The sequence below is a fragment of the Macaca fascicularis genome, chromosome 1 (genome assembly GCF_037993035.2).
Source record: "Macaca fascicularis isolate 582-1 chromosome 1, T2T-MFA8v1.1".
In the NCBI taxonomy this organism is placed as follows: domain Eukaryota; kingdom Metazoa; phylum Chordata; class Mammalia; order Primates; family Cercopithecidae; genus Macaca; species Macaca fascicularis.
Window position 1 is genome coordinate 67,549,665 of NC_088375.1, and position 24,520 is coordinate 67,574,184.

General features: G+C 42.3%; 1 protein-coding gene and 1 pseudogene across 5 annotated transcripts in view; both read left to right on the forward strand.

Annotated features, from left to right (window-relative positions):
- Positions 1 to 18,409, forward strand: part of HSD11B1 (hydroxysteroid 11-beta dehydrogenase 1) — a 68,757-nt gene extending 50,348 nt beyond the window's left edge. For 3 of the 5 annotated variants that reach the window (XM_005540709.5, XM_045396385.2, XM_074035363.1), the window contains 2 exons: positions 7,154 to 7,297; positions 8,758 to 9,312. In XM_005540709.5, coding sequence (XP_005540766.3) covers positions 7,154 to 7,297; positions 8,758 to 8,975 — 362 coding nt within the window. In that variant the 3' untranslated portion in view covers positions 8,976 to 9,312. Of the gene's footprint in view, positions 1 to 7,153; positions 7,298 to 8,757; positions 9,313 to 16,759 lie in introns of those variants that run through there. The other 2 variants (XM_074035379.1, XM_005540710.4) reach the window with 2 other exon arrangements.
- A 342-nt stretch (positions 18,410 to 18,751) lies between these two features.
- LOC102117183 (adenosine receptor A2b pseudogene) lies at positions 18,752 to 19,640 on the forward strand (annotated as a pseudogene).
- The last annotated feature ends 4,880 nt before the right edge of the window (positions 19,641 to 24,520 follow it).

A 24,520-nucleotide genomic window follows, 5' to 3' on the forward strand; every position in this document is an offset into this window, starting at 1 on the left:
CTTTGCTATTAGTTTCCTTGTCTGACTAGCTTCTCACTGTCTATCTAACTCCTGCCTCTAATTTTTGTACAAGCCATTCTTCCACCTCCCTGGTCCTTCATGTACTTCCTTTCATCAAGTAGAATTTACAACCTACCTCCTCCAGGTGGAGTTTCCTGATAGTCCAATATATTTCTTCACCTAAGCATCCAGTTTAGATTTGAAATACATGTTTTCCTTAGTCATGCCAGTTTGGGTTTTAAAGAGACTTAATTCATAATTCAGTGACTGCTCACCCAGCTGTCATTGTGGGACTTTAGCCTCTTCCAAAGACCTTTCTCCATTTCTTCCAGGAGTTCCTAGATGATGTTCAACAAGCTTAGGCCACCATGCCTTTCCTGCCCCACACTCATTCTCAAAATGCACTATGAATGTCATTTATGGATAAAGCCACTCTTTCCTACTGAGCTCTTTAGCACAGTCCTCTACTCCAGAAATAGACTAGAAGAATGGGGTGGGGGGGAGGGCAGAGCTCAAATCCACAGGTTAATGGTCCTTATTTGCACATGGTCCTTATATGCATTGAATTTAAGTACTGGCTTAAACATTTACAGATCAATAGCAGGTCACAAAATCTGAGAGATGTCAACAACAGCTATAGTCATATGTAATTATGTTACAGTGTACCTCATGCATAGTCTTCATAATAAAGGCTAATCATTTTTCAATAGTCTTTGTCCAATCTTATATGCTTGCATAATAGTTCATTTTTTTCACCATCTAAAAGTGGGCAGATCTCAAGATCAAGAGATTAAGACCATTCTGGCCAACACAGTGAGACCCCATCTCCACTAAAAACACAAAAATCAGCCAGGCATGGTGCCACGCGCCTGTAGTCCCAGCTACTCAGGAGTCCGATGCAAGAGAATCACTTGAACCCGGGAGGCATAGATTGCAGTGAGCCAAGATCGCGCCACTGCACTTCAACCTGGCAACAGAATGAGACTCCGTCAAAAAAAAAAAAAAAAAATTTTTTTTTAGGCTGGGCACAGTGACTCATGCCTATAATTCTAGTACTTTGGGAGGCCAAGGCAGGAGGATCACTTGATGCCAGGGATTTTAGGCCAGCCTGTGCAACATAGTGAGACGTCGTCTCTACAAAAAATAAATTAGCCAAGCGCAGTGGCATGCATCTGTAACCCCAGCAACTCAGGAGGCTGGGGTGGGAGGATGAGCTATGATCTCACCACTGTGCTTTAGCACTTCAGCCTGGGTGGGTGACAGAGTGAGATCCTGTTTCTAATAACAACAACAACAAAAAAAAAACTTTTTTAAACCATGCATGCATCCATGTCATGAATTTTTCAGGTGGTCTTCTGACATGTCTGGCTCCTTCACTACTTCTCTCCTTTCTTCTGCTTTCACTTTCTCTCTTCTCTTATTTAACCTCCTTCTCCTACAAAACCATTTAGGATTCTTCTATGTACCTTGAGCATAACCCGAGGCATAATTAAGGATAGGCAATGTGATGCATGAGCTCCATGAGTGGTATAAAAATAACTGCTCTATGAATGCAGACTATGGCTTCACAGGATATCTTGCTTCTGCATCTCTGTTGCCACCTAGACAAACACATTAAATGTCATAGTCAATATCTTTATTGTCATCTAGGGGTGCGTAGTGGGCTGAATGGTGGTCCTCCCCCAAAAGATATGTCCACCTAGATCCTGTGAACGTGATCTTAAGTGGACACATAGAAAGTCCTTGAGGATGTAACTAAGATCTCAAGATGAAATCATCCCAGATTATCTGAGAGGCCCTGAATCCAATGACAAGTGACCTTATAAGAATAGCAAAAGAGACAGATAGAAGAGAAGAAAGTGATGTGAAGATGGAGGCAGAGACTGGAGCTGTCAGCAGAACTCAGCTCCAACTGCCAGCAGACATGAGAAGCTAGAAGAGACAAAAAAGGATTCCTTGCTATAGCTTTTGGAGGAAGCATGGCTGTGCTGATAACTTAGTTTTGGACTTCTGGATTCCAGTACTGTAAAAGAACACATTTCTGTAGTCTTACGCTACCAAGTTTGTGGTAATTTGTTATGGCAGCCCTGGGAAATGAATACAAAGGGACTAGGAATGACTAGCCCTGTCTATTTATGGGTATCCTCATCTGTCAGCTTAGAAGTGAAAATAATACTGCTATTCATAAATTTTGCCTATTTTGGACTCAACTCTCAAAACAGAGAGAATCCTCACCAACGCTCTTCCTGAGTTGGGTTTAACACATGGCTCCTGGAAAACACACATATAAAGAACGGTGGCTTCTGTAGAGGAAGTACCACCTAGTGTTCAAGAGTGTGGGCCACTAGAGTCAAATTTGAATCCTAGTTTGAATCCTGCTTCTCCCACTCATGAACCTTGAAACTTAGAGCATTTATCCTTTAGACTCTAGACTGGCACATAAGAGCTAAATAAATTTCAGAGGTTATTGTGTTTGTTCCATATGCTTGCTTACTTTTGCAGAATACTTGTCTCTGCTTACTTATCCCTCTCCATGGCTGAAAATGGCTATCGCAGTCCCAACCTTACATGACCTTTTCATTCAAAATCCAACAGCAGCAATCAGAATCTTTTCGTCGCTCTTTCAATTTCTTGAAAGAGAGACCATGATGTGTGTTCAAGCCAGTGTTCACATTCGTGATAACTGGGCCAACCTTTCATGGCTAGAAAGATAAAATCTCTGTGAAGGGGATGAGGGCAGGAAGGCCATGGCAAGCATTTCTAGTACACTGTAGCTTTTCACATTTTATATATTCAAACCTATTTATGTCTTCCTTAATAATATGCGCCTCCAGTTTCATGCTTTAAAAGGTATCTCTAACTTTGAGATTAGAAATTCACCCATAGCTTATTTTAGTTTTTTTACTTTTCACATATACTCTGTGATCTAATTTGAATTTATTTATTAGAATGCCGCTTTTTTTCTCCAAGTAACTAGCTATTTGTCCCAACATTATTTTTTGAATAGCTCCTACTTTTCTCACCAATTTGAATACTAATACTGCTAACAATAATAGCATTTTCTGAATGCTTTCTATGTGCCAGAGTTTGTGCTAAGTATATTATATGGGTTACTCCAGCTTGGTTATATTATTATCCACATACTACAGCTAAGAATTGGCATACTTGGGATTCACACCTGGGTCATCTGACTCCAGAACTCATACTTTTAGTTACTATGCTATTCTTATAAGTAATGTGGATCTATTTTTGTCTCAAACAATAAGGAAAATAATTGACATAACTGGAAGTCCAGATGTAGGGCAGGCTTCACAGTTGACTTGGCTGAAGCTCAGTGTCCCCGTGATTCTCTTGGCTCTGCTCTCTTCCATGTGTGGCTTCATCCTCAGGCTGACAATGAGATAGTTGCAGCAATTCCCACCCCCATATCAATGCACAAAAATGTGTCAGAAGAAAAAAAGGATTGCTACTCTCAGAAACTCTTCCAGAAAAACACTAACTTTTTGAGACACTCCAACAAAATTTTCTTCAAGTCTCATTGGTCCAAAATGAGCCACATGGCCATTCCTGTATCAATCATGAGTAAGAAGAATGGGATAAAATAGATTACATAAGCTCACACCTACAGTTAGGAATTATGTCAGCCTTCTTTTGGCACATGGGCTGCATAGAAGTGGGGATAACTATCAATAAAAAGTAAGTTCAGCTGTCAGATACAGAAAACCTAAAATAATAGTGGACTCAATAAGCTAGAATTTAGGCTGGGCATGGTGGCCCATGCCTGTAATTCCAACACTTTGGAAGGCCGAGGCAGGTGGATCACTTGAGGTCAGGAGTTCAAGACCAGCCTGGCGAACATGGCGAAATCCTGTTTCTACTAAAAATACAAAAATTAGCTGGGTTTGGTAGCTCACACCTGTAATCCCAGCTACTCAGGAGGTTGAGGCAGGAGAATCACTTGAACTTGGGAGGCAGAAGTTGCAGTGAACCAAGATCATGCCATTGCACTCCAGTCTGGGCAACAGGGCAAGACTGCCTCAGAAAAACAAAACAAAACAAAATACCAGTAAGTTAAAATTTAAATCAGGTCTGAAGGTAGGCAGTATAGGGCCAGTAGAGTATGACAGCTCCATGGTCACCAAGGTTCCTTCCTTCTATATAAACTATCTAAATGTTTTGCCATCCTCAACATGTGGCTTCTACCTCATGGTCCAAGATAGGTCTGGAGTCACAGTCATTACATCCACCTTCAGACACCAATAAGGACAAAGGAGTGGGAAGGAGAGACGGGCTTCTCCCTTTAAGGATGTGTCCCAACATTGAAACCAAAACTAAAGATACAACAAAAAAGAGAAAACCACAGGCCAATATCCCTGATGAACACAGATGCAAAAATCCTCAACAAAATACTAGCAAACAGAACTCAACAACATTTTAAAGGATCATTCATCATGACCAAGTAGGATTCATCTCCAAGATGCAAGGATGGTTCAATATAAGCAAATCAATAAATGTGATACATCGCATCAATAGAATCAAAGACAAAAACTGTATGATCATTTCAGTAGATAATGAAAAAGCATTTGGTAAAATGCAACATCCCTTCATGATAAAAACCCTCAACAAATTGGGTATAGAAGGGATATACCTCAACATGATAAAGGCCATATATGACAAATCTATAGCTAATATCTTACTGAACAGGGAAAAATTGAAAGCCTTTCCACTAAGATTTGGAACAAGAGAATGATGCCAACTTTCACCACTTTTATTCAACATAGTACTGGAAGTTCTAGCCAGAGCACTCAGACAAGAGAAAGAAATAAAGGGCATCCAAGTTGGAAAGAAAGAAGTCAAAAACCTCACTGCAACTTAAAGAGAGATTCCTTCTTCTCAGGTAATAGTTTAGGCCTGGTTTTGGTGGACTTACATGATGTCTTCAATAATCCAAGGTCATTCCACATTTCTGTTCCACCATAATTAACATTAGCTTTTCCTATAGTTCACAAACTGACTGCTACAATTCTAGCCATCATATCGGAGGTTCATTAGGAGGAAAGGAGAAAGGCAAAATGTAAAAGTTGCATGCCACCTGAATCCATCTAATTTATCAGGAAATCAATATCTTTCCTAGAAAACTCATCTGTTAGATTTCTCATTGGCCAGAACTATTACGTCGCATGGCTTATTAGGGCAAGGAAATCTCAGGGAGATGAGATTTGCACAATGGAAATGTAATAATAATGAATTTTAAAATGATTACATTGCTGTCCTGAACAAAATCAGACTCTATTATTAAAGAAGGAGGAATGGATATTGAGTAGATTACACTGTTTACTATAATTTTCCATCTAGAATATTTTTTGCTATATGATATAAAACAAACATAATTTTTTCTAATTAGTTAACCACCTTTCTCAGCATCTTTATTAAATAACCCATCCTTTCTTCATTGGTTTGACATACAACATATTATATTTGAAACATATAGAAATTCCAATTCTGATAACTGCAGAGTGGCACCTGAAAGACCATCCTTCCCCAGATTACAACTATAAACTTTTGACAAAATATCGACAACAACCATTGAAAGCACTGGAGATTAACCAAGAGCAGATAGAAAATGGAGGGTTATTGACACTTGGAAGAAGGAAATGACAGTAGGCGAATTTCCCACTTGTATAGCTTTATGCCTAAGGGCAGCCCCAATCAGTGCCATATCTGGGATAGAAACCTGCCATCTTGCCAACATGAATAGCTAGAAGGAAGAGGTTGGGGTTACCGTAACAGCTGGAATGTAAAGGGGGATATGCTGGAAAGGAGAGTCACAGTGGAGAAACACTGAATCCTATACATAAGCTCTGTCCAAATCTCTAGTTGTTCTCTGAACAATGCATGGGCAATGCAGAAATCAGGCAGCCAAGTTAAGATTCAAATAATTGAAAAGAGATTTCAGCTGATACTTATTACAAGAGACAGCGTTTCACCCAAGTTAACTGGTCACTTAAAAAAAAAAATCAACACTCTTTGGAGGAATGTGACAGAATCCAGGCACCCTGCAATGTATCATTCACAATATCCAGGATACAATGAAAAATTAACACCCATACAACAATAGTAAATATGACCTATACTTAGGAGGAAAGGAAATCAATAAAGATCAATCTTAAAATTACCCAAACTCTGGAATTAGCAGACAATTGATTTTAAAGTAATTGCTATAACAATGCTCGGTAAAGACTGTAGGGTCTCAGGTCACTTCTACTCTCCCCTCCTAAAAAGGGTATTAATAATATTTTATCCTATTAGGCATATGTTCATATATCCTTCAAAAAACTTGAGTGAGAATTAAGCAGTCTGGTGAACGTTTTTTTTTTTTTTTTTTAAGTGGTTTTGGGTAGAAAAGCAAACACAGGATTTTTTTGTTTGTTTTTTTTGAGATGGAGTCTCTGTCACCCAGGCTTCTGTGTGGTGGCACGATCTCAGCTCACTGCAACCTCCGACTCCCAAATTCAAGCGATTCACCGGCCTCAGCCTCCTGAGTAGATAGGACTACAGGGGTGCGCCCAGCTAATTTTTGTATTTTTAGTAGAGATGGAGTTTCACCATGTTAGTCAGGCTGGTCTCGAACTCCTGACCTCAAGTGATCTGCCCACCTCGGCCTCTCAAAGTGCTGGGATTATAGGTGTGAGCCACCGCACCTGGCCAGGACAGTGTTTTTTTAAATCCCTTTGTAAGGAAAGTAAAACATACCCTTTCCATTGTCAACAGGTCACTGAGTTGGCAGAGATCACTTGTCAAACTCTTGGATCCCCAGCACTTGGTTCAGAGGTGGAAGAGTTAGCAGCTGTGGAATTACATGGCTCTTTTGTAGCCTCGCTTGTTTATCACCTTTACTAAAACCCTAAACAGTCCCTCTTCAATGAAGGCTGTCCTGTAGCCCAATCCCACCCCATGCCTTCGAGACCTTAATGTTTTTCTTTTCAAAATTCAATACAGCAGTATAATTTCCATGGGGAATATAGAGAAACTAAGACTCAAAGGGGTAAAAGGACACCATAGGAGTTACAAAGACTACTACAGATAAAGATCAGCTCTGTCAGAAGCTGAAATGGGCCGCCTTATTAACCCATTTCTTTAATCTATCATCTAGGGAAAGTGGCTTATCCAATGGTTGCTGCCTATTCTGCAAGCAAGTTTGCTTTGGATGGGTTCTTCTCCTCCATCAGAAAGGAATATTCAGTGGCCAAGGTCAATGTATCAATCACTCTCTGTGTTCTTGGCCTCATAGACACAGGTAAGGTCAAGACTTCGAATAATTACCTGCAGATGAACTGTCTGCCTTACCATTGTGGTTAAACAAAGGTGCTGAACTCCCCGACTCCTTTAGTGCATGTGTAATGCACTAAAAACGAACCAATGCAGAAAGCACTAGCTGTCTCATTTAAAGGCATTTCTGTCACCAGTGGAGGCTCTGTCTATTCTTTGAATCTCCTTTCCATTTTGATTACCAAGGTGGCTGGGTGTCACTACATTCATCACTTAACCCTTTGCTGAACACCTTATGTCCTCATGGACACTCAATGACCATTATGCTCCTATATGAGACTTATCAAATACAAGTTTGTGTTTCTTAAAAGCATCACCAGTAATAAGACACACTGGTATCATGAACTCTTTGATGTGATGTGCTGAGAAGGACACAACATCATTTTTGTAGTGTTCTTGCCAAAATACATGACCCTACTCCAATCATAAGAGAACAATGAACAAACCCAAATCAAGGAACATTTTATAAACATTTGGTCAGTATTCTTCAAAAGTGTCAAGGCCATGAGATACAAGGAAAGGCTGAAGAACTGTCACAGATTAGAAGAAAGATGGGAAGAAATTACTACTAAGTGGAATCCTGGATAAGATCCAGGAACATAAAAGGAACATTAGTGAAAAAATAAGTTCTGTAGTTTAGTTAATATATTGTATCAATTCTATTATTGTACCTGTCCTAAATGATTGCACAATGGTTATGTGTGATGTTGCAAACAGGGGGAGCAAATGTGGAATATAAGGGGGTACTGCATGTAATTTTTACAACTTTTCTGTTAAGTCCAAATACAAGTTTATCTAAAACATGTGGCAGATATTAAAAGAAAATTCCCTTTGAAGAGTAATTGAGTAGTAGTTAGAGAAGTAAAGAAAGAGACTGAGGCCCAGAGGGAAACAAGAAAGGAATGGAGAGAGAGAGAAGCTGTACAAGATGGACATGAAAACTTGGAAAGAGAGAGAAGTGAAAGTGGTGACAAGGGAGCAAAAGCCTGGATTCTTGAGTATCTCTTCCTTTTATAAGACAGTAAGTCATTATCATACAGCACTCTGGTTTTGCCCACTGGCACTTCCCATTAGCTACTGAGTCATTATGAGACTTCTATCCTCATTCTGCTCCCCCATATTACTTCTCCGCCTCCAACCAAAATACCCAAGAGAGAAGCATGATTCAGATCTCCTGAGTAATCACCTCTAACTGCTCCCATCAATCTCCACCCAGGAAGGCAAGGCCCCTATTAACACTAAGGCCTCTCTTTGCCCAACAGACTCTAACATACCCAGTCTCTCCATGTATTCCCTATAGCGCCTGTAAGGCTTGCAGAGCAAACACTGCCAAAAGCCCCTGACAGCTAAGTGGTTGATGTCTCCAGGCCTTCCATCATGTAGACTGTCCTAGTCGGATAACCCTACTCTTCCCTTGTCATTCTATAGACACAGCCATGAAGGCAGTTTCTGGGATAATCAATATGCAAGCAGCTCCAAAGGAGGAATGTGCCCTTGAGATCATCAAAGGGGGAGCTCTGCGTCAAGAAGAAGTATATTATGACAGCTCACTCTGGACCACTCTTCTGATGAGAAATCCATGCAGGAAGATCCTGGAATTTCTCTACTTACCGAGCTATAATATGGACAGATTCACAAAAAACTAGGAACTCCCTGAGGGCTGGGCATGCTGAGGGATTTTGGGACTGTTCTGTCTCATATTTATCTGAGCTCTTGTCCATGAAGACATCTTCCCAGAGTATCTCCGGAGACATGAAAGTCATGGGTCACACCTGACAAATGGAAGGAGTTCCTCTAACATTTGCACAATGGAAATGTAATAATAATGAATGTCATGCACCACTGCAGCCAGCAGTTATAAAACTGTTAGTAAACATAGGTATAATTACCAGATAGTTATATTAAATTTATCTCTTATATATAATATGTGATGATTAATACAATATTAATTATAATAAAGGTCACATAAACTTTATAAATTCATAACTGGTAGCTATAACTTGAGCTTATTCAGGATGGTTTCTTTAAAACCATAAACTGTGGTCTGAACTCTTTATCTGTTCCTGAGTGGAAGAAATCACCCTAATCTTTGTTTGGTGGGGAATATGGTGTCTTTATCTTTTCTGTATATTTCTGATATTCTTCATATTATTGCATATTGCTCCTCTGGGAAAGAAGACACCTAGGCCTAAGGAACTAGGGCAAACCCAGGGAAATGGAGGTCCCAGAAACTTGAGCCACAGACCCAATGGCCCATTTACTGCTCTCAGAGGACATCAAGCATCTGTATGTTACATGTGAACACTAAACTCTACATTGGAAGTTTGGAGAGGGAGAGTTGGAGTTCAAATCCTGCCACTCACTCATTTAGACATTTATTCATTCAACAAATATTTAGTAAGCACTTATTAGGCATCACCTAACTACGATTAAATGGGAAACAAAACATCAGCAAGATGAACAACTCACCAAAGCCCTATATTGATCAGGGCCCAAGAAGTAAGAGATGACACCCTCAAATTGGGTAATTTTTGTAGCATTTAAGAAAAAAAGGGACAAGGCATAGGGAAATCACAAAAGATAGTGATATCTCAGGGTTAGTTGCAGCTGTTTCCATCCTAAGGCCCACAGGGACAAGAGAAGGGACCTGTTACACAAACTCTGAGATGTGAAGACCTGTGTGGAGAGTACATGGCAGGAGCTGTGACATTTAGTTAAGAGATGCAGCCAGCCAGCCAGGTGCTGTGGCTCACGCCTCTAATCCTAGCACTTTGGGAGGCTGAGGTGGGTGGATCACCAGGTCAAAAGGTTCAGACCATCCTGGCCAACGTAGTGGAACCCCATCTCTACTAAAAATAAAAAAATTAGTTGGGTGTGGTGGTGTGCGCCTATAGTCCCAGCTACATGGGAAGCTGAGCCAGGAGAATTGCTTGAACCTGGGAGGCGGAGGTTGCAGTGAGCTGAGATTGTGCCACTGCACTCCAGCCTGGCAACAGAGCGAGACTCCATCCCAAAAAAAAAAAAAAAAAAAAAGAGAGAGATGCAGCCAGCCCACCAAGGATTGTGAAGCAGGTATCTAGGGGAACAAACACTCCAGCCCCACCTCACACTCTTCCCTCCCTCTGATCTCTGGCCAGTGTTTCGCATTAGCTGAACAGAGGGGCAAGGGAGCAGATAGGTATAGACCATACAGGTCAGCTTCCCCATGTACAGAGCAGATGGAAAAGGGTAACGAGTGTTCTGGAGAGATGAGTGGGGTATATCCATCAGGAACTGCAACACTCCCAAACATACAGCTTCCAGGGTAAGTAATGCTGGGACATGAGACACATGCCTAAAAGTGCAGGGGAAATTTTATTTTCCCACCTCTGAATCTAAATGGCTGGGCAGCAGAACATATTGGAATCTATTGAGCCTACCAGCCCCATGGACAAAGGGCTGGATCTGAGCATGCTAATACGGCTGCACTTTTCTTAGAGGTCCTTCCAAGGCTATGCTCAGTGCAAGGGAGCAGGAGAGACCTGGCTGCATCCATGTGCAAAACAAAACGAAACAAAAAGGGCCAAAAAATGTAGTCTGGTTTCTGACATGAAATGCACCCACACTTGCAACGTGGCCTAATAAATGTCTTGGTTTCTGATCAATCAGATTAACACCCTTCAGTCTCTTGTAGAAATGAGACTCCTTCTTCACAGTGAGATGAAGTGCAGTAATTCCTTTACTCAAGGGTAGAGATAATATTAAAGCTGAGTTAGAATTTGCTTGGGGGGAGGTTAAACTTCTTTCTAAATGAGACTTTCTTCAGAATCCAAAGGGGAAGATCTGAAAAAGTAGGTCTAAGAACTGAAACCATCTACACCCATATAGCTTATTATCTTCATTAACACGATTTCAACATTCCATTCTCTTATCAGCATGACTTTACTATTCCAAGAAACTCTTGTCCACTAAGATAAATGTTGCAAACCCATTTAAAAGTGCTGAACTTTTCAATAGATAGCATCAAATAACTGCTACTCTTTAAGACTGCTTGGAACCTTTAGTTCCAAACCCCAGTTTCACTGTGCTCACCAGTATCCAACTATGGCATCACGATCCTTATCCAATTGAAATAAAGTCACCATGCTGAAGTCTCACATTAACCTAGACTTCAAAGCCCCATAAAGACCCTGACTTTACCCTCTCCACTCTCAGAGTCTACTAAGACTCCATCAAGACTCCAGCTTTGCCTTATCAACAGGTTGTTTGGTGGTCTTTTTTAGGGAGCCAGCAATCAACAAGTCCTTCCTAAGAGATTCTCTCAAGGGTCCTCATCCAGTTCCTAACCTGGCTCCCCTGCCCCTTAAATATCTGCCCATCTCTCAGGAGTGGCAGGGGTTCCAGCAGCTGGAGCCAAGTTCCAATTTCAGTGGCACCAGCAGTACAATAACCCTTGTCTTTGGACTAGTTCCACTTAAAAGAACCTAGCCTTCCTAGCTCACTTTATCACGAGCTCAAAAATATACATCCAAGGATGTCCATTTTCACATCCTATGTGAAATCCAGATGTGCATCACTCACTTCTCACCCACATTAACACAAAAATTCAGCATCTCTTGTAGGTTCCAAAAGTAATTATATTCTCACTGAAAGTATAAGTAAGCAAGGTAGCATATCTCAGAGGGGAGAAGGAAGACTAAGTTTACATTCATTCAGCGTACATCCTTTTTTTTTTTTTTTTTTTTTTTTTTTGAGACACGGTCTTGCTCTGTCACCCAAGCTGGAGTGCAGTGGTGTGATCATGGCTCTACTACAGCCTCGAACTCCTGGGCTCTAGCAATCCCCTGGCCTCAGTCTCCCAAGGAGCTAGGACTACAGGCATGTGCCACCATGCCTGGCTGGTATTTTAAAAATTGTTTTTAGTAGAGATGAGATCTTGTTATGTTGCCCAGATTGATCTCAAACTCCAGAGCTCAAACAGTCTTCCCACTTCAGCCTCCCAGTGTGCTGGGATTACAGGCATGAGCCACTACGCCCAGCCCGGTGTGCATCATTTAACTCAAAAGATCCCCCTTGGCCATGTTGCCCTCAAAGTGCTTCCTCTAGGCTTCCCCTCTTAATCTGACTTTGACCCCCAGAGAATCCAGCCTCCAGCCTCCTTCTTCTCCCTCGTATATTTATGCACAGTTGATTCTGACTCTAACTTGAATGTCTTTTTTAACAAAAATAGTCTCTTCCCACAAAGAAATTCCTTCACCAAATATTACATTGGTAGGAGCCAAGACAATTGAAAACAACCTTAATGTCTACCCATGGGGAAATGTTTAAATTATAGGAATTAAATTCAATATTATGAAATCACTGTGTCATGGTAACAAGGGATCAAGTCGATTTATATGTACATCCATGGAAGGAATTCCAAGGCATACTGTTAAGTGTGTAAAACAAGTTGCTTACAAAGATGCATAATATAATTCCACTTATGTTAATAAGTTACATACACACACTCATGGAATGAGGATGTGTGGATTCCATGTGAATGGAATGGGGAAGCTAACTAGCATAAGGCACGATTGTAAGACCTGAGAAAATTAGGGACAGCTTTCTTCCAAGGAATACACCTGTGATTCTCAAACTGGCAGTGTTGTGAGTTGAGCTGTGTACCCCAAAAAGACATATTAAAGCGCTAATCCCTAATACCTAATACTTCAGAACATAATTTTATGTGGAAATAGATCATTCCAGATATAATTACTTAGGTGAAGAGAAGGCTGCACTGGATTCAGGTGAGCAGTATGACTAGTGTCATTTTAAGAAGAAGGCCACATAAAGGCAGAGACACACAGGGGCAACACCTTGTGATGACAGAGGCAACACCTTGTGATGACAGAGGCAGAGATGCAAGTGATGCAGCTGCAGGCCAAAGGACACCAAGGCTTGAAAACCCCTATCAGGAGGCAAGAAGAGGCAAGGAAGCACTCTCCCCTACAGGCTGCAGTAGAAGTGTGGCCCTCTCAACAACTTGATTTCAGTATTCCAGCCCCCAGGACTGTGAATCAATAAATTTCTATTGTTTTAAGTCACTGCGTTTGTGGTCCTTTCTTTGGCAGCCTTTGGAACCTAATACAGGAAGTACTTTCTTTGGCAGCCCTAGGAACTTAATCCCTGTATTAGGGATCCTTAATACAGGGATATGTACCCCTTGCCTTGCTTCTCTTGGTGGCCCAAGATTATGATGTTATCATAATGTTATGATTATAATATTATCATCATCTTGGGCCACCAAGAGAAGCAAGGCAAGGGGTACATATCCCTTGACTCAGAATTTTACTTCTAGGAATCCTGACATACAAATGTGATGTAATTAAAACAGAATCAAGTCATACCTCCATCAAAACCCATAATTATCCCATTTCATTCTAAGTAAAGGCCAAAGTCCTTACAGAGACCTAAAAATCTTACATGATCTGGGTCCTCATTGGCTCTGAGATGGCATCTCCTTCTCTTCTCCCTCATTGCTCAAGCACTCCAAGAGGCCTCACTTGGCCTCCTATCTATTCCAGAACATGCCAAATATGCTTCTACTTCTCCATACCACATGGCCAGCTGCCTTACTTCCTTCAGATTCATTCAAAAAGTTGCCTTTTCATGGGCTAAGGACATGAATAGACAATTCTCAAAAGAAGACATACAAATGGCCAACAAATATGTGAATAAAATGTTCAACATCAGCCAGGCATAGTGTCACATCTGTAATCCCAGCACTTTGGGAGGCTGAATTGGGTAGATCGCCTGAGGTCAGGAGTTCAAGACCAGCCTGGCCAACATGGTGAAACCTCATCTCTACCAAAAATACAAGAATTAGCCAAGCATGGTGGCGGCACCTGTAATCCCAACTACTCAGTGGGCTGAGGCAGGAGAATCACTTGAACCTGGGAGGCGGAGGTTGCAGTGAGCCGAGATTGTGCCACTGCACTCCAGCCTGGGCAACAGAGCAAGACTCTGTCTCAAAAAAAAGAAAAAGAAAAAATGCTCAACATCTCTAATGATCAGGGAAATGCAAATCAAAACCACAATGTGATACCACCTTACTCCCACAAGAATGGCTATAATAGAAAAAAAATCGAAAAATAATAGACGTTGGCATGCATGTGGTGAACAGTGAACACTTCTACACTGCTGGTGGGAATATAGCCTAGTGCAATCACTATGGAAAACAGTGTGGAGATTCCTTAAAGAACTAAAAGTAGAACTACCATTTGATCCAGCAATTCTACTACTGGATGTCTACCCAGAGGAAAATAAGTCATTATACAAAAAATGATATCTGCACATGCATGTTTGTAGCAACACAACTCACAATTGCAAAAATGTGGAACCAACCCAAATGCCCATCATTCAATGAGTGGATAAAGAAACTGTGATATATATATATACATATATATACACACACACACACAATGGAATACTACTCATCCTTCAGAAGGAATGAATTAATGGCATTCACAGGAACTTGGATGAAATTGGAGACTATTATTCTAAGTGAAGTAACTCAGGAATGGAAAACCAAACATCGTATGTTCTCTCATAAGTGGGAGCTAAGCTATGAGGATACAAAGGCATTAGAATGACACAACAGACTTTGGGGGCTCAGGGGAATAGGGCGGGAAGGGGGTGAGGGATAAAAGACTACAAATTGGGTGCAATGTATACTGCTCAGGTGATGGGTGCACCAAAATCTCACAAATCACCACTGAAGAACTTACTCATATAACCAAACACCACCTGTTCCCCAATGACCTATGGAAATTAAAAAAAAAAAAATTTAAGTTACCTTTTCAATGAAGCATTTCTTAGCCACCCTAAATAAAATTTCAAACCCACCCTGAAATGTTCTTTCTGTTTTGTTTTTTAAGACAGGGTCTCGCTCTGTCACCCAGGCTGGAGTGCCATGGCATGATCACAGTTCACTGTAACCTCTACCTCCTGAGCTCAAGCAATCCTCCCACCTCAGCCTCCAGAGAGATGGGACCACAGGCATGTGCCATCATGCCCAGCTAATTTTTGTATTTTTTGTAGAGACAGAGTTTTGCCATGTTTCCCAGATTGGTCTCAAACTCGTAAACTCAAGCGATCTACCCTCCTTGGCCTCCCAAAGTGCTGGGATTACAGGCATGAGCCACCATGCCGGCCTACCCTGAAATTTTATGTCTGCCTTCCATGCTTCTTTTTTCTCCTTAATACTTATTATTATCTATATTGTTGGTCATTTGTCTTGTTTATTATCTACCCTTGTCCCAGTTACTGTGGTGACATAACAAATCATCCCAAAACTCAGTGGCTTAAAACATAAAACAACATTCGCTTCGCTCGCAAATCTGTAGTCTGAGCAGGCTCAACAGGGATAGTTAATTTCTGCTCCACTCAGTAAGACTGGGTGGCTCAAAGGTCAGGAACTAGAACCACCTAAAAGCGTGATTGTGCCTGCCCTGGGAAGGCATGAACAGCTGGACTCTGCAACAGGTAGGGCACCTTAGGTGCCTGGCTCCTTGGGCAGCTGGAGCCAAGCAGGGAGGGCACAGCGGGAGTCTCTCTCATCTTTGTGTGGTCTTCCACATGGTCACTTGGAATGGCAGCTTCAGGGTTGCCAGACTGCTTGGAGGACTTGAGATCTCCAAAGGCAAGTGTCCCAAGAGAAAGAGCCAGGCAGAAGCTATATTGCCTTTTAGGACTGACCATACACTTTTGGTTGAAGCAGTTCTGAAGATGCACCTCTTTTCAAGGAAAGGGAATATAGACCCCACCTGTTGATGGAGGAGTGTCACTGTCACATTGTAAGAGGAGCATGTGGGATGGATGGGCTAAAAACTGCTGCAGCCATCTTCAGAAAGCACCATCTGCCTCACTCCCGCTGCTAGAATGTTGGTTTCATGAGGACAGGAGTTTTTTCTGTTTAGTTCAGTGTACCCCCAGCACCTCGAGGAGCACCTGGCACATACGTGCGGGGCAGAGAAGATCATGAGGTATCTAGATACAAGTGATAAACTGTTTTCCCAGATCCAGAATCAGGAGATTCTGAGAGTAACATAAACACAGCGAGAAGGCAGGTTTGCAGGAGTCAAGGCCCTGCAGATTGTCAAAAGGACAGGAGTGGGAAGGCTGAATAGGAGGTGAGGAAATGAGTGCAGAGACAGAAACACGATCAGGTGACAAATTGATAGCTAAAGTCAAGTTAAAATTAGTTTTTGCCTTTAGTCTGAACATGTAAGAGTTCTCCTTAGGCCCAAAGATATTGTAAGGTTTCAGCCTGTGTTCAGGATAAAGCAGCCTTTCTGATTCTGCTCATTTTGGGCTTACTCACCCCTCCATAGCATTAGGGGAGCAGAAGATATGAAAACTAATAGCCAGTATCTATGAGTTAATATTAAACTAAACCTTTGGTCTCTTCCAGGGCCGTGCTGAGAAATGTTTAACGACTAACTCTCCAGAAAAAGAAGAAACAAAGCCTTAATTTGCTGATTGGTAGCATTTACCTGTATCTATGATGTAAAGACTCTCACTGTGGCCAACATCGAGTCACCAAAAGGACATCACTGCATGTGTATTGGGAAGAGATGGGCACCCCCGGCTCTCTCAAGCCTGTGTACTGGCTCCAGCACATCATCATGACTTTCACTTTCCACATTCCTGACAGAATTCGTTATTCTCAAGGAGACAGTTCACTCTCTCCTCCTCCAGGACTTGAAATCAAACTCTGATAACACGAGTCAAATCGGCATTTTTTTTTTTTTCTGTCAGTAAGCGTGGCCAAGCTGACTAGCAGTGACAAGACATCTACATTCTATAATACCATTGCCAGGGAAGGAGAGGCAGCAAGGGCTCCTGAAGACATGGGATGCTCACACTCTTCCATTCTAAGGGCATCAACATCCTGCATGAAGTCAACAGCCTCGACCGAAGTGTCAGGGAGCCCTGTAGTCATGACTTTCAAGTTTTTTAGCACTGCATTCCCCTGGGAGCAATAGAAAATCCAACTATCTGACAGTGGCTGGCTGAATCAGGCAGAGATTTATTTTCCTCTCCTAACAAAAAGTCTGGGTGGAGCCGACTAGGGCCTTTGGGGACCTGGGCTCCTTCTGTCTTTGCACTCAGCTCTCCATCCTCCTCCTTGATGCTGGGTATTCACAAGACAGTGGTCCCACCCTCAGCATCACTCAGTGTTTCCGGCAAGAGAAGAAGGAAGGTGAAGGGTACAGGATGCACACCAGCTGACTCCGACCCCTGATAATGAGCACACTGGGAAGCCCCATCCAAAGACTTCAGCTTACATCTCACGGCCCACAGCCATGGCGTGTGGCCACTGTTCCCTTCAGGGGAGGCTGAGAAATGGAGCTTTCAACTGGGCACATTGCCACGCCAAACAAAACTGTGGTTCTATTCAGCAACCAATAGTGTTTGTCATAAATATAAATCACCAGAGAAGCAGGGAGATACAGTCAGAGTAGAAGGACACAGGTCCTAAGACGTCAGCCTCCTAACCATGCTGACAGCATCCACTCACACTGACCATTTGCAAGGTCCTACTTGGGCACCACAGCTCTACCTATGCTGGAGGAAATCCCAGGCTTCCCACATCTGTAAATTTCCCTTTGAGAAATTGTGATTCCCTCTCTTCAGTAAAGAATGTCATGAAAAGGCCTAGATATCAGTAGGAGGGAGCACTGAGGAGGAGATCTCAGAGGAGGAGTACACATTGGCACAGGGGACAGACATCCAGGCTGCTCTTCCAGAGATCTCCTTCTCAAGGACAGTTAAGTCCCTCCTCACCAACAAGTCCCTCTCCAGAGCTTCTGTGCTACTATTCTCCACACTGACAGGACCCTGCTCCTTGGTTGGACCACTCCGGGCCAGCATGTGAAAAGCACCCCAGAGTATAGTCCACGGCAAACTTCAAAGGATGGCTGGATCGAAGACTCTCTAGAGCAGCGTTCTCCAAAGCTTTTGATCACATACTTCATTATTAAAACATGATTACACTTAGGGAACTCAAAAGATCCCCAAGTTGGAAAAAAAATGATTAAACATGTGTGCTTCTAATAGACATATGGTTACTATTTATTTAATATATGCATATAATATTTGCTAGCATAAAACATATGCAAAAATTGAAATCTTAAAAGGACAAACTAAAAATAAATAGAGAGATGCAGCTGGCAGAGGCGTAGTGTGGGCACATACAACTGTCCCACGTGAGGCTCATGGTAGATGAGGCCCTAGTAGATGAGCCATGGGCCCAGGTAGGTGAGGAGCCTGGCTAGCCGGGCCATGCTGCTGGAGGTGCACGGTGCACCCATTCATGGTGCTAGGGCTGGCATGCCAAGTGCACTGCAGTCGTCCACCAAGTGTCCCTGGTGGTGGATGACTGCAGTGTCCCTGATGTGTCCCTGATGTGGCCATGGGGCTATTCACCTTCCCCTTTCCCATCATCATCAGCCTGGGTTCTGCACTGACTTCCACAGCCACCTCTTCCTTGCCCGCTTCATGCCTGTGCTCACACAGAGCTCCATCTTCAGCCTCCTGTCCATGGCCATCAGCAGGTACCTGGCCAGCCACAGTCGGCTCAAGCATAAAAGTTTAGTCACTGGGACCCAAACAAGAGGGGTTACTGCTGTCCTCTGGGTCCTTGCCTTTGGCATTGGACTGACCTCATTCCTGGAGTAGAACAGTAAATATGCTATGTCCAACAACTGCAAGGAGCCCTGGGATGGAACCATGAATGAAAGCTGCTGCCTTGTGAAGTGTCTCTTTTAGAATGCAGTACCCATGAGTTACATGATATATTTCAGTTTTTGGGGGGGTAAGTCCTGTCCCCACTGCTCAAAATGTGGCTGATCTCTATCAAGTTCTTCACAGTTAGTGCATGGAGCTGATGGACCACTCAAGGACCACCCTCCAACGGGAGATCCACACAGCCAAGTTGCTGGCTGTGATGGTGGGGATGTTTGCTCTGTGCTCGTTACCAGTGTGCACCATGGACTGTATCACTCTTTTTCAGCTAGCTCAGGCTAAAGATAAGCCCAAGTGGGCAAGGAAGATGACCATTCTCCTGTCACATGAACATTTGGTTGTCAATCCCATTGTCTATGACCACCAGAACAGAGACTCCTGCTATACTTTTCATAAAATTATTTACAGATATGTTCACTGCTGGACTGATCTCAAGAATGGGAATGGGAAGGTCAGGGCACAGCCTGTTCTCAGTGTGGCCTGTGAAGCAGGCTCTGGCCTCTTCGAGGAGAAGACGTAAATACATAATAAACAATGGGACAGGACATGACTGGCTTATTCTCATTGTAAAAGGTAGCTATACCTCCCAAGTACATGGGCTGCCTCTTTTGAGCACTCCCCTGGAGCTACCATATATCTAGCTAATATATACTTGTTATTAGTAGGCTCCAAGGGTTGACAAATATATTTATGGTTCTATTTGACTGCTCTTACTGTGTTGACGATGTTGACAGCTTGAATGGATTCTAAAAGCATGTTTTGTTTTGTTTTAGAGTCTGCCTCCTTTATGGTAGAAAATGACAAACTATTTTACTGTGAAACACTGTGAACTATTATAATGCAAATATGTTTTAAATTAGAGGCAATGAAACAATAAAAGTTGCCTGTACTAAAAATGTATATTTGTTCCTAAGAAGGCAGCCAGGAAAATTAAAAGTATAATTCTTCAATCAAGAAACTGCCATATTAATTTGAGGAAATGATAGTCTCCTAAGTTCTTAAGTAGAATTGTCATCACATAATAATTTTAAGCTCCATTCTTTTCCATATACAGAAAACTACCCGAGGGGAAGAAATTGGAAGAATGAGATCCCTCTTCTACCAAATTCCCCTTTCTAGAGCTAGGGAGTGAATTTCGCTTCTCTCCAGAGTTCAAGTTTGGCGAAGTTCTTGGAACCTAAAACATGAACATTTCACTAAGTAAAATTATATAATTATGTGTATGTATTAGGTGAAATAAAAATAAAACATTTTAAAAATTAAATTAAATAGAAATTCCAATATTCTGCCCATCCTAGTAGTTCTCCTGCATGTCCCCCTTTGGAGGCTATGGCTCTAAAGTTGTATTAGAGAAAGAAGTCAGCATATGTTATGCTTTTAACTAGTCCTTTGGGACGTGAGTTATGGGACAAATGTTCCCTTGGCTTAGGGCGAGCTCCAATAAGTCAGATACAGAAAGAAAAATATTGCATTATCTCACTTTAAAAAAAAAGAAAAACTTGAATATATAGAAACAGAGAGTAGAAAGGTGGTTGGGGTAGAGGGATGATGGGGAGATAGAGGTCAAAGGGCACAAAGTTTCAGTTATGTAAAATAAATAAGCCTAGAGATCTAATGTACAATATAGGGGCAGCAAAACTCCACCTCCATTCCCAGAGGGTCCTGGCTGAGTCCAAGAATTAAGCTGACATAAGACAGATTAACAGAAGACAAGCAAACAAATTTATTTAATAGAAATTTTACATGGCACAGGAGAACCTCATAAGGAAATAAAGACCCGAAGAAGCAGTTTGAGTCAGTTACAAATTCAGTATACTGAATTCGACAAAGAATAGCACACTGAAAAATGTGATAGGGCAAGTGGCTTGGGCTAGGGTATTAAATTGGGCAGAGATGCAACTAGGAAGATAAGGGTTAGTTTAACAAGGTTTGTTTGTACAGATTTATCTTGGCTTCAGCTTCTCATCCTTGATGATAAGACTGTTCCTTTTTTATCCTACTACAGGGAGGATGTCTTTCCCATGAGAATGTCGTTTGCTTTTAAGAAACAGCTCAAAGGTCAGAGTGATCTTCTTACACTTGCTGTTTTTTAAGTGCCCTTAACTTAAATAGTCAATATGCCAGAATGGCGTATCTTTAACTCCTGAAACATCACGAGGACTATAGTTAATAGTATTGCATCATATACTGGAAATAACAGAGTAGATTTTACATACTTTTACCACAATAAAAAGGTGACTATGTGAGATGATGAATACCTTAACTTGCTTGACTGTAGCAATTATTTCACTATGTAAATGTACAGTCATGCATGACTTAACAGCAGGGATAAGACCTGAGAAATGCATCACAGTTGATTCCATCATTGTTCCAACATCATAGAGTGTACTTACACATACCTAACTGATAGAACCTACCACACACCTAGGCTATATGGTGCACCTACAGCTCCTCAGCTACAAACCTGTGCAACATGTTACCATACTGAATACTGCAGTCAATTGTAACACAATGGTAAATATTTGTGTATCTAAACATATCTAAGCATAGAAAAGGTACAGTAAAAATACAATATTATAATCTTATAGGACCACCATTGTATATACAGTCCCTCATTGACCAAAACATCATGATGCTATGCATGACTGTATATCAAAAAATCAATTTTTAAAAGATGGAAAGTACCAGATGAACACTGGCTGAGTTGGGGAAGCTTTCTGGGAAGGATGATAGGAAACAGAAGCCCTAGGGGAGGACACATTGGTACACCGCATAACCTGGAATCAGAGGGTGGAAACTGGGGACTGGCCCAAAAGACCCTTAACAATGAGGGGCTGAGGCCCATGGGACAAAAGAAATGGCAGAGCGTTCGAGCATCTCTCTGCTGAGCGACTGGCTGCCCGGGGACCGCTGGGGTGGTGTGCGTCCGGGGCTCCCTCACACTGTCCTTGAACGGTACTGTGGACCACAAAAGAGCAAGGCTGTCCTAAGGAAAGACTTTGCCTCTTTGCCGGCCTCCCTTCGGGCCGTCAGGGTGGCAGCGCCACCCCGTGGCTGAATGTGGTGGCGTACCACGCTTCACACAATCTCCTTGCCCAGGGCGTAGCAGGTTCTACCCCAGGGCAGCCACTACCTGTACACCAGCGTGCCTACCAGTGAGTCATCGCTTAGGGCCCTGAACTGACCTAGAGGCTGGGCTGGACTCCGGCATCCGGTAACTCCGCCCGGCTGCTGGGGCCTTACGTTTGACATTGAGCCCTGGGGAACTAGACCTGTTCAATAGCGACAGCTAGTGGTCACCCTAAAAATAAGGTGCTCTGAGCCTCGCAGGGAAAGCACTGTCAAGATACGGGGAAAACAGGACAGATTCTGGGCCTTGAGTGGAAGCTGGCACATTTCCAAAGCCACTCTTGGGTAAAATGGTCTGTGGAAAACCCAAACGCTTTAAAGTGATGTACCAGGACCTTGTCTGCCTCTCCAGCCACATCTCGGGCCACCTGCCTTGCTTTTGATTCCCCAGGGACAAAGAACTGCCGGTCCTCTGAAGCACCCTGATGATCCCACTGTGTGCTGGCCATGCCATCTCCTCTGCCCTGAGCGCCCTTCACTCTCCCCATTGCCTGGTTAACTCCTGCGCCTCCTTTAAGGTTAAGTCCAACCATTACCTCCTCCAGGAAAACTTCCTTCCCTTCCGCCCAGCCTACCTCTGAAGGCTGGGGTAAGTGAGCTCCCACCCCTATCCCATGCCTCTACAGTTTTCTGTATTTGTTTATCACTTGAGTTTATCACATGTTTTAAATTTACCTGAAAATTGTCTTGTGCATCTGTAACTAAGAGAAAATACTGACTATATTTTACTCCTTGTTGCATCTCTAGTACTGAGCACAATTTTAGGCATTTAGAAGGTATTTAATATTTAAGAAATAAAGAACTCATAGACCTTCATACTGGGAAAGGCTTTAGAAGAAATGGAGACCCACAGGGGCAAAACAACCTTGCATTTTTTTGGGGGGGGGCGGGGGGGATGGAGTTTCGCTCTGTCACCCAGGCTGGAGTGCAGTGGCACGATCTCAGCTAACTGCAAGCCCCGCCTCCTGGGTTCACGCCATTCTCCTGCCTCAGCCTCCCCAGTAGCTGGGACTACAGGCACCCGCCACCACGCCCAGCTACTTTTTTGTATTTTTAGTAGAGACGGGGTTTCACCATGTTAGCCAGGATGGTCTCGATCTCCTGACCTCGTGATCCACCCTCCTCGGCCTCCCAAAGTGCTGAGATTACAGGTGCGAGCCACCGCGCCCGGCCGCAGCCTTGCATTTCAACAGAGAGGTAGAGATGGATCTAAAAGTCACCTCACTGGATTCCAGCCATTGCCTGTTGCCCCACACCCCGCTGTTTTTGCCGCCTGCTGACTCCCAATGTACTGAGCTCTCAAGCTGGTGAGAGAGCCTCCCAGCTCTACTGACCCTGCCATCTCCACAATGCCCTAAAGCCCAGCTTGATTCCCTCCCACCCACTTCCTGGAAACCTTTGCTGTCAGAACTAACCTACTTCTTCACTAAACTTCTCCAGCAAACCCACTCCAAGGTTTTATCTTAAAGAAAGTATTTTAAAAGAAGAAAAACAAATAAATGCATGCATGAAGATGCCCATCGGCAGCATTATCTGTAAAAGCTAAAAATTAGAAATGACAAAAATCTCCATATAATTAAATAAAATTAAATTCCTCCATATAATTTCCACATGAATAAAATTTCTAATTATATCATGGAAACTAAAAAGAGTTTCACCGCAACATTGGAATGGTTTTATTTTTACTTTATTGTATTACCAAATACTTCCATAGTATTTACTATATTTAGGAACTATTCTACTGAATATTAACTAATTTAAATCCTCAAAAGAGCCTTGTGAGACAGGTGCTATTATGATTCCCATTATTACATCAGAACACATTTGGTTTGGTCTAACTTAGAATTTAAATGACCTGGGATAGAATAGAATTTAAGTGACACACAATGAGAAACAATACGAGCCACTTCAAATGTTTTTCTTCCACAGAGAACAGTGTAAGGCACATTCTTTTAAAAACTTAGTTAAATGAGTTTTAAAACTTACAAGATTAGATCAGACAAAATGCATCGACTCACTGAAACTACTACTCCATTTTCACACAGCTACAGATCTGTGAGTCCATTTCGTCATAACCATTAATAAATGACAAGACAGATGTTCCAAATTGCAGGCGTTGCTAATAGTGATAGCTCACATGTCTTAGTGCTTTACAAGTGTTATATCTTATAATCCTATAACAATTCTGTCAAGTAGATATTATCAGTTATAGCCATTTTACAGAGGAGGGAACTGAGATGCAAAGACCTCAAACATAGTGTTCATGCATCCTAAGCTCAAACAGATAGTAAGGGGC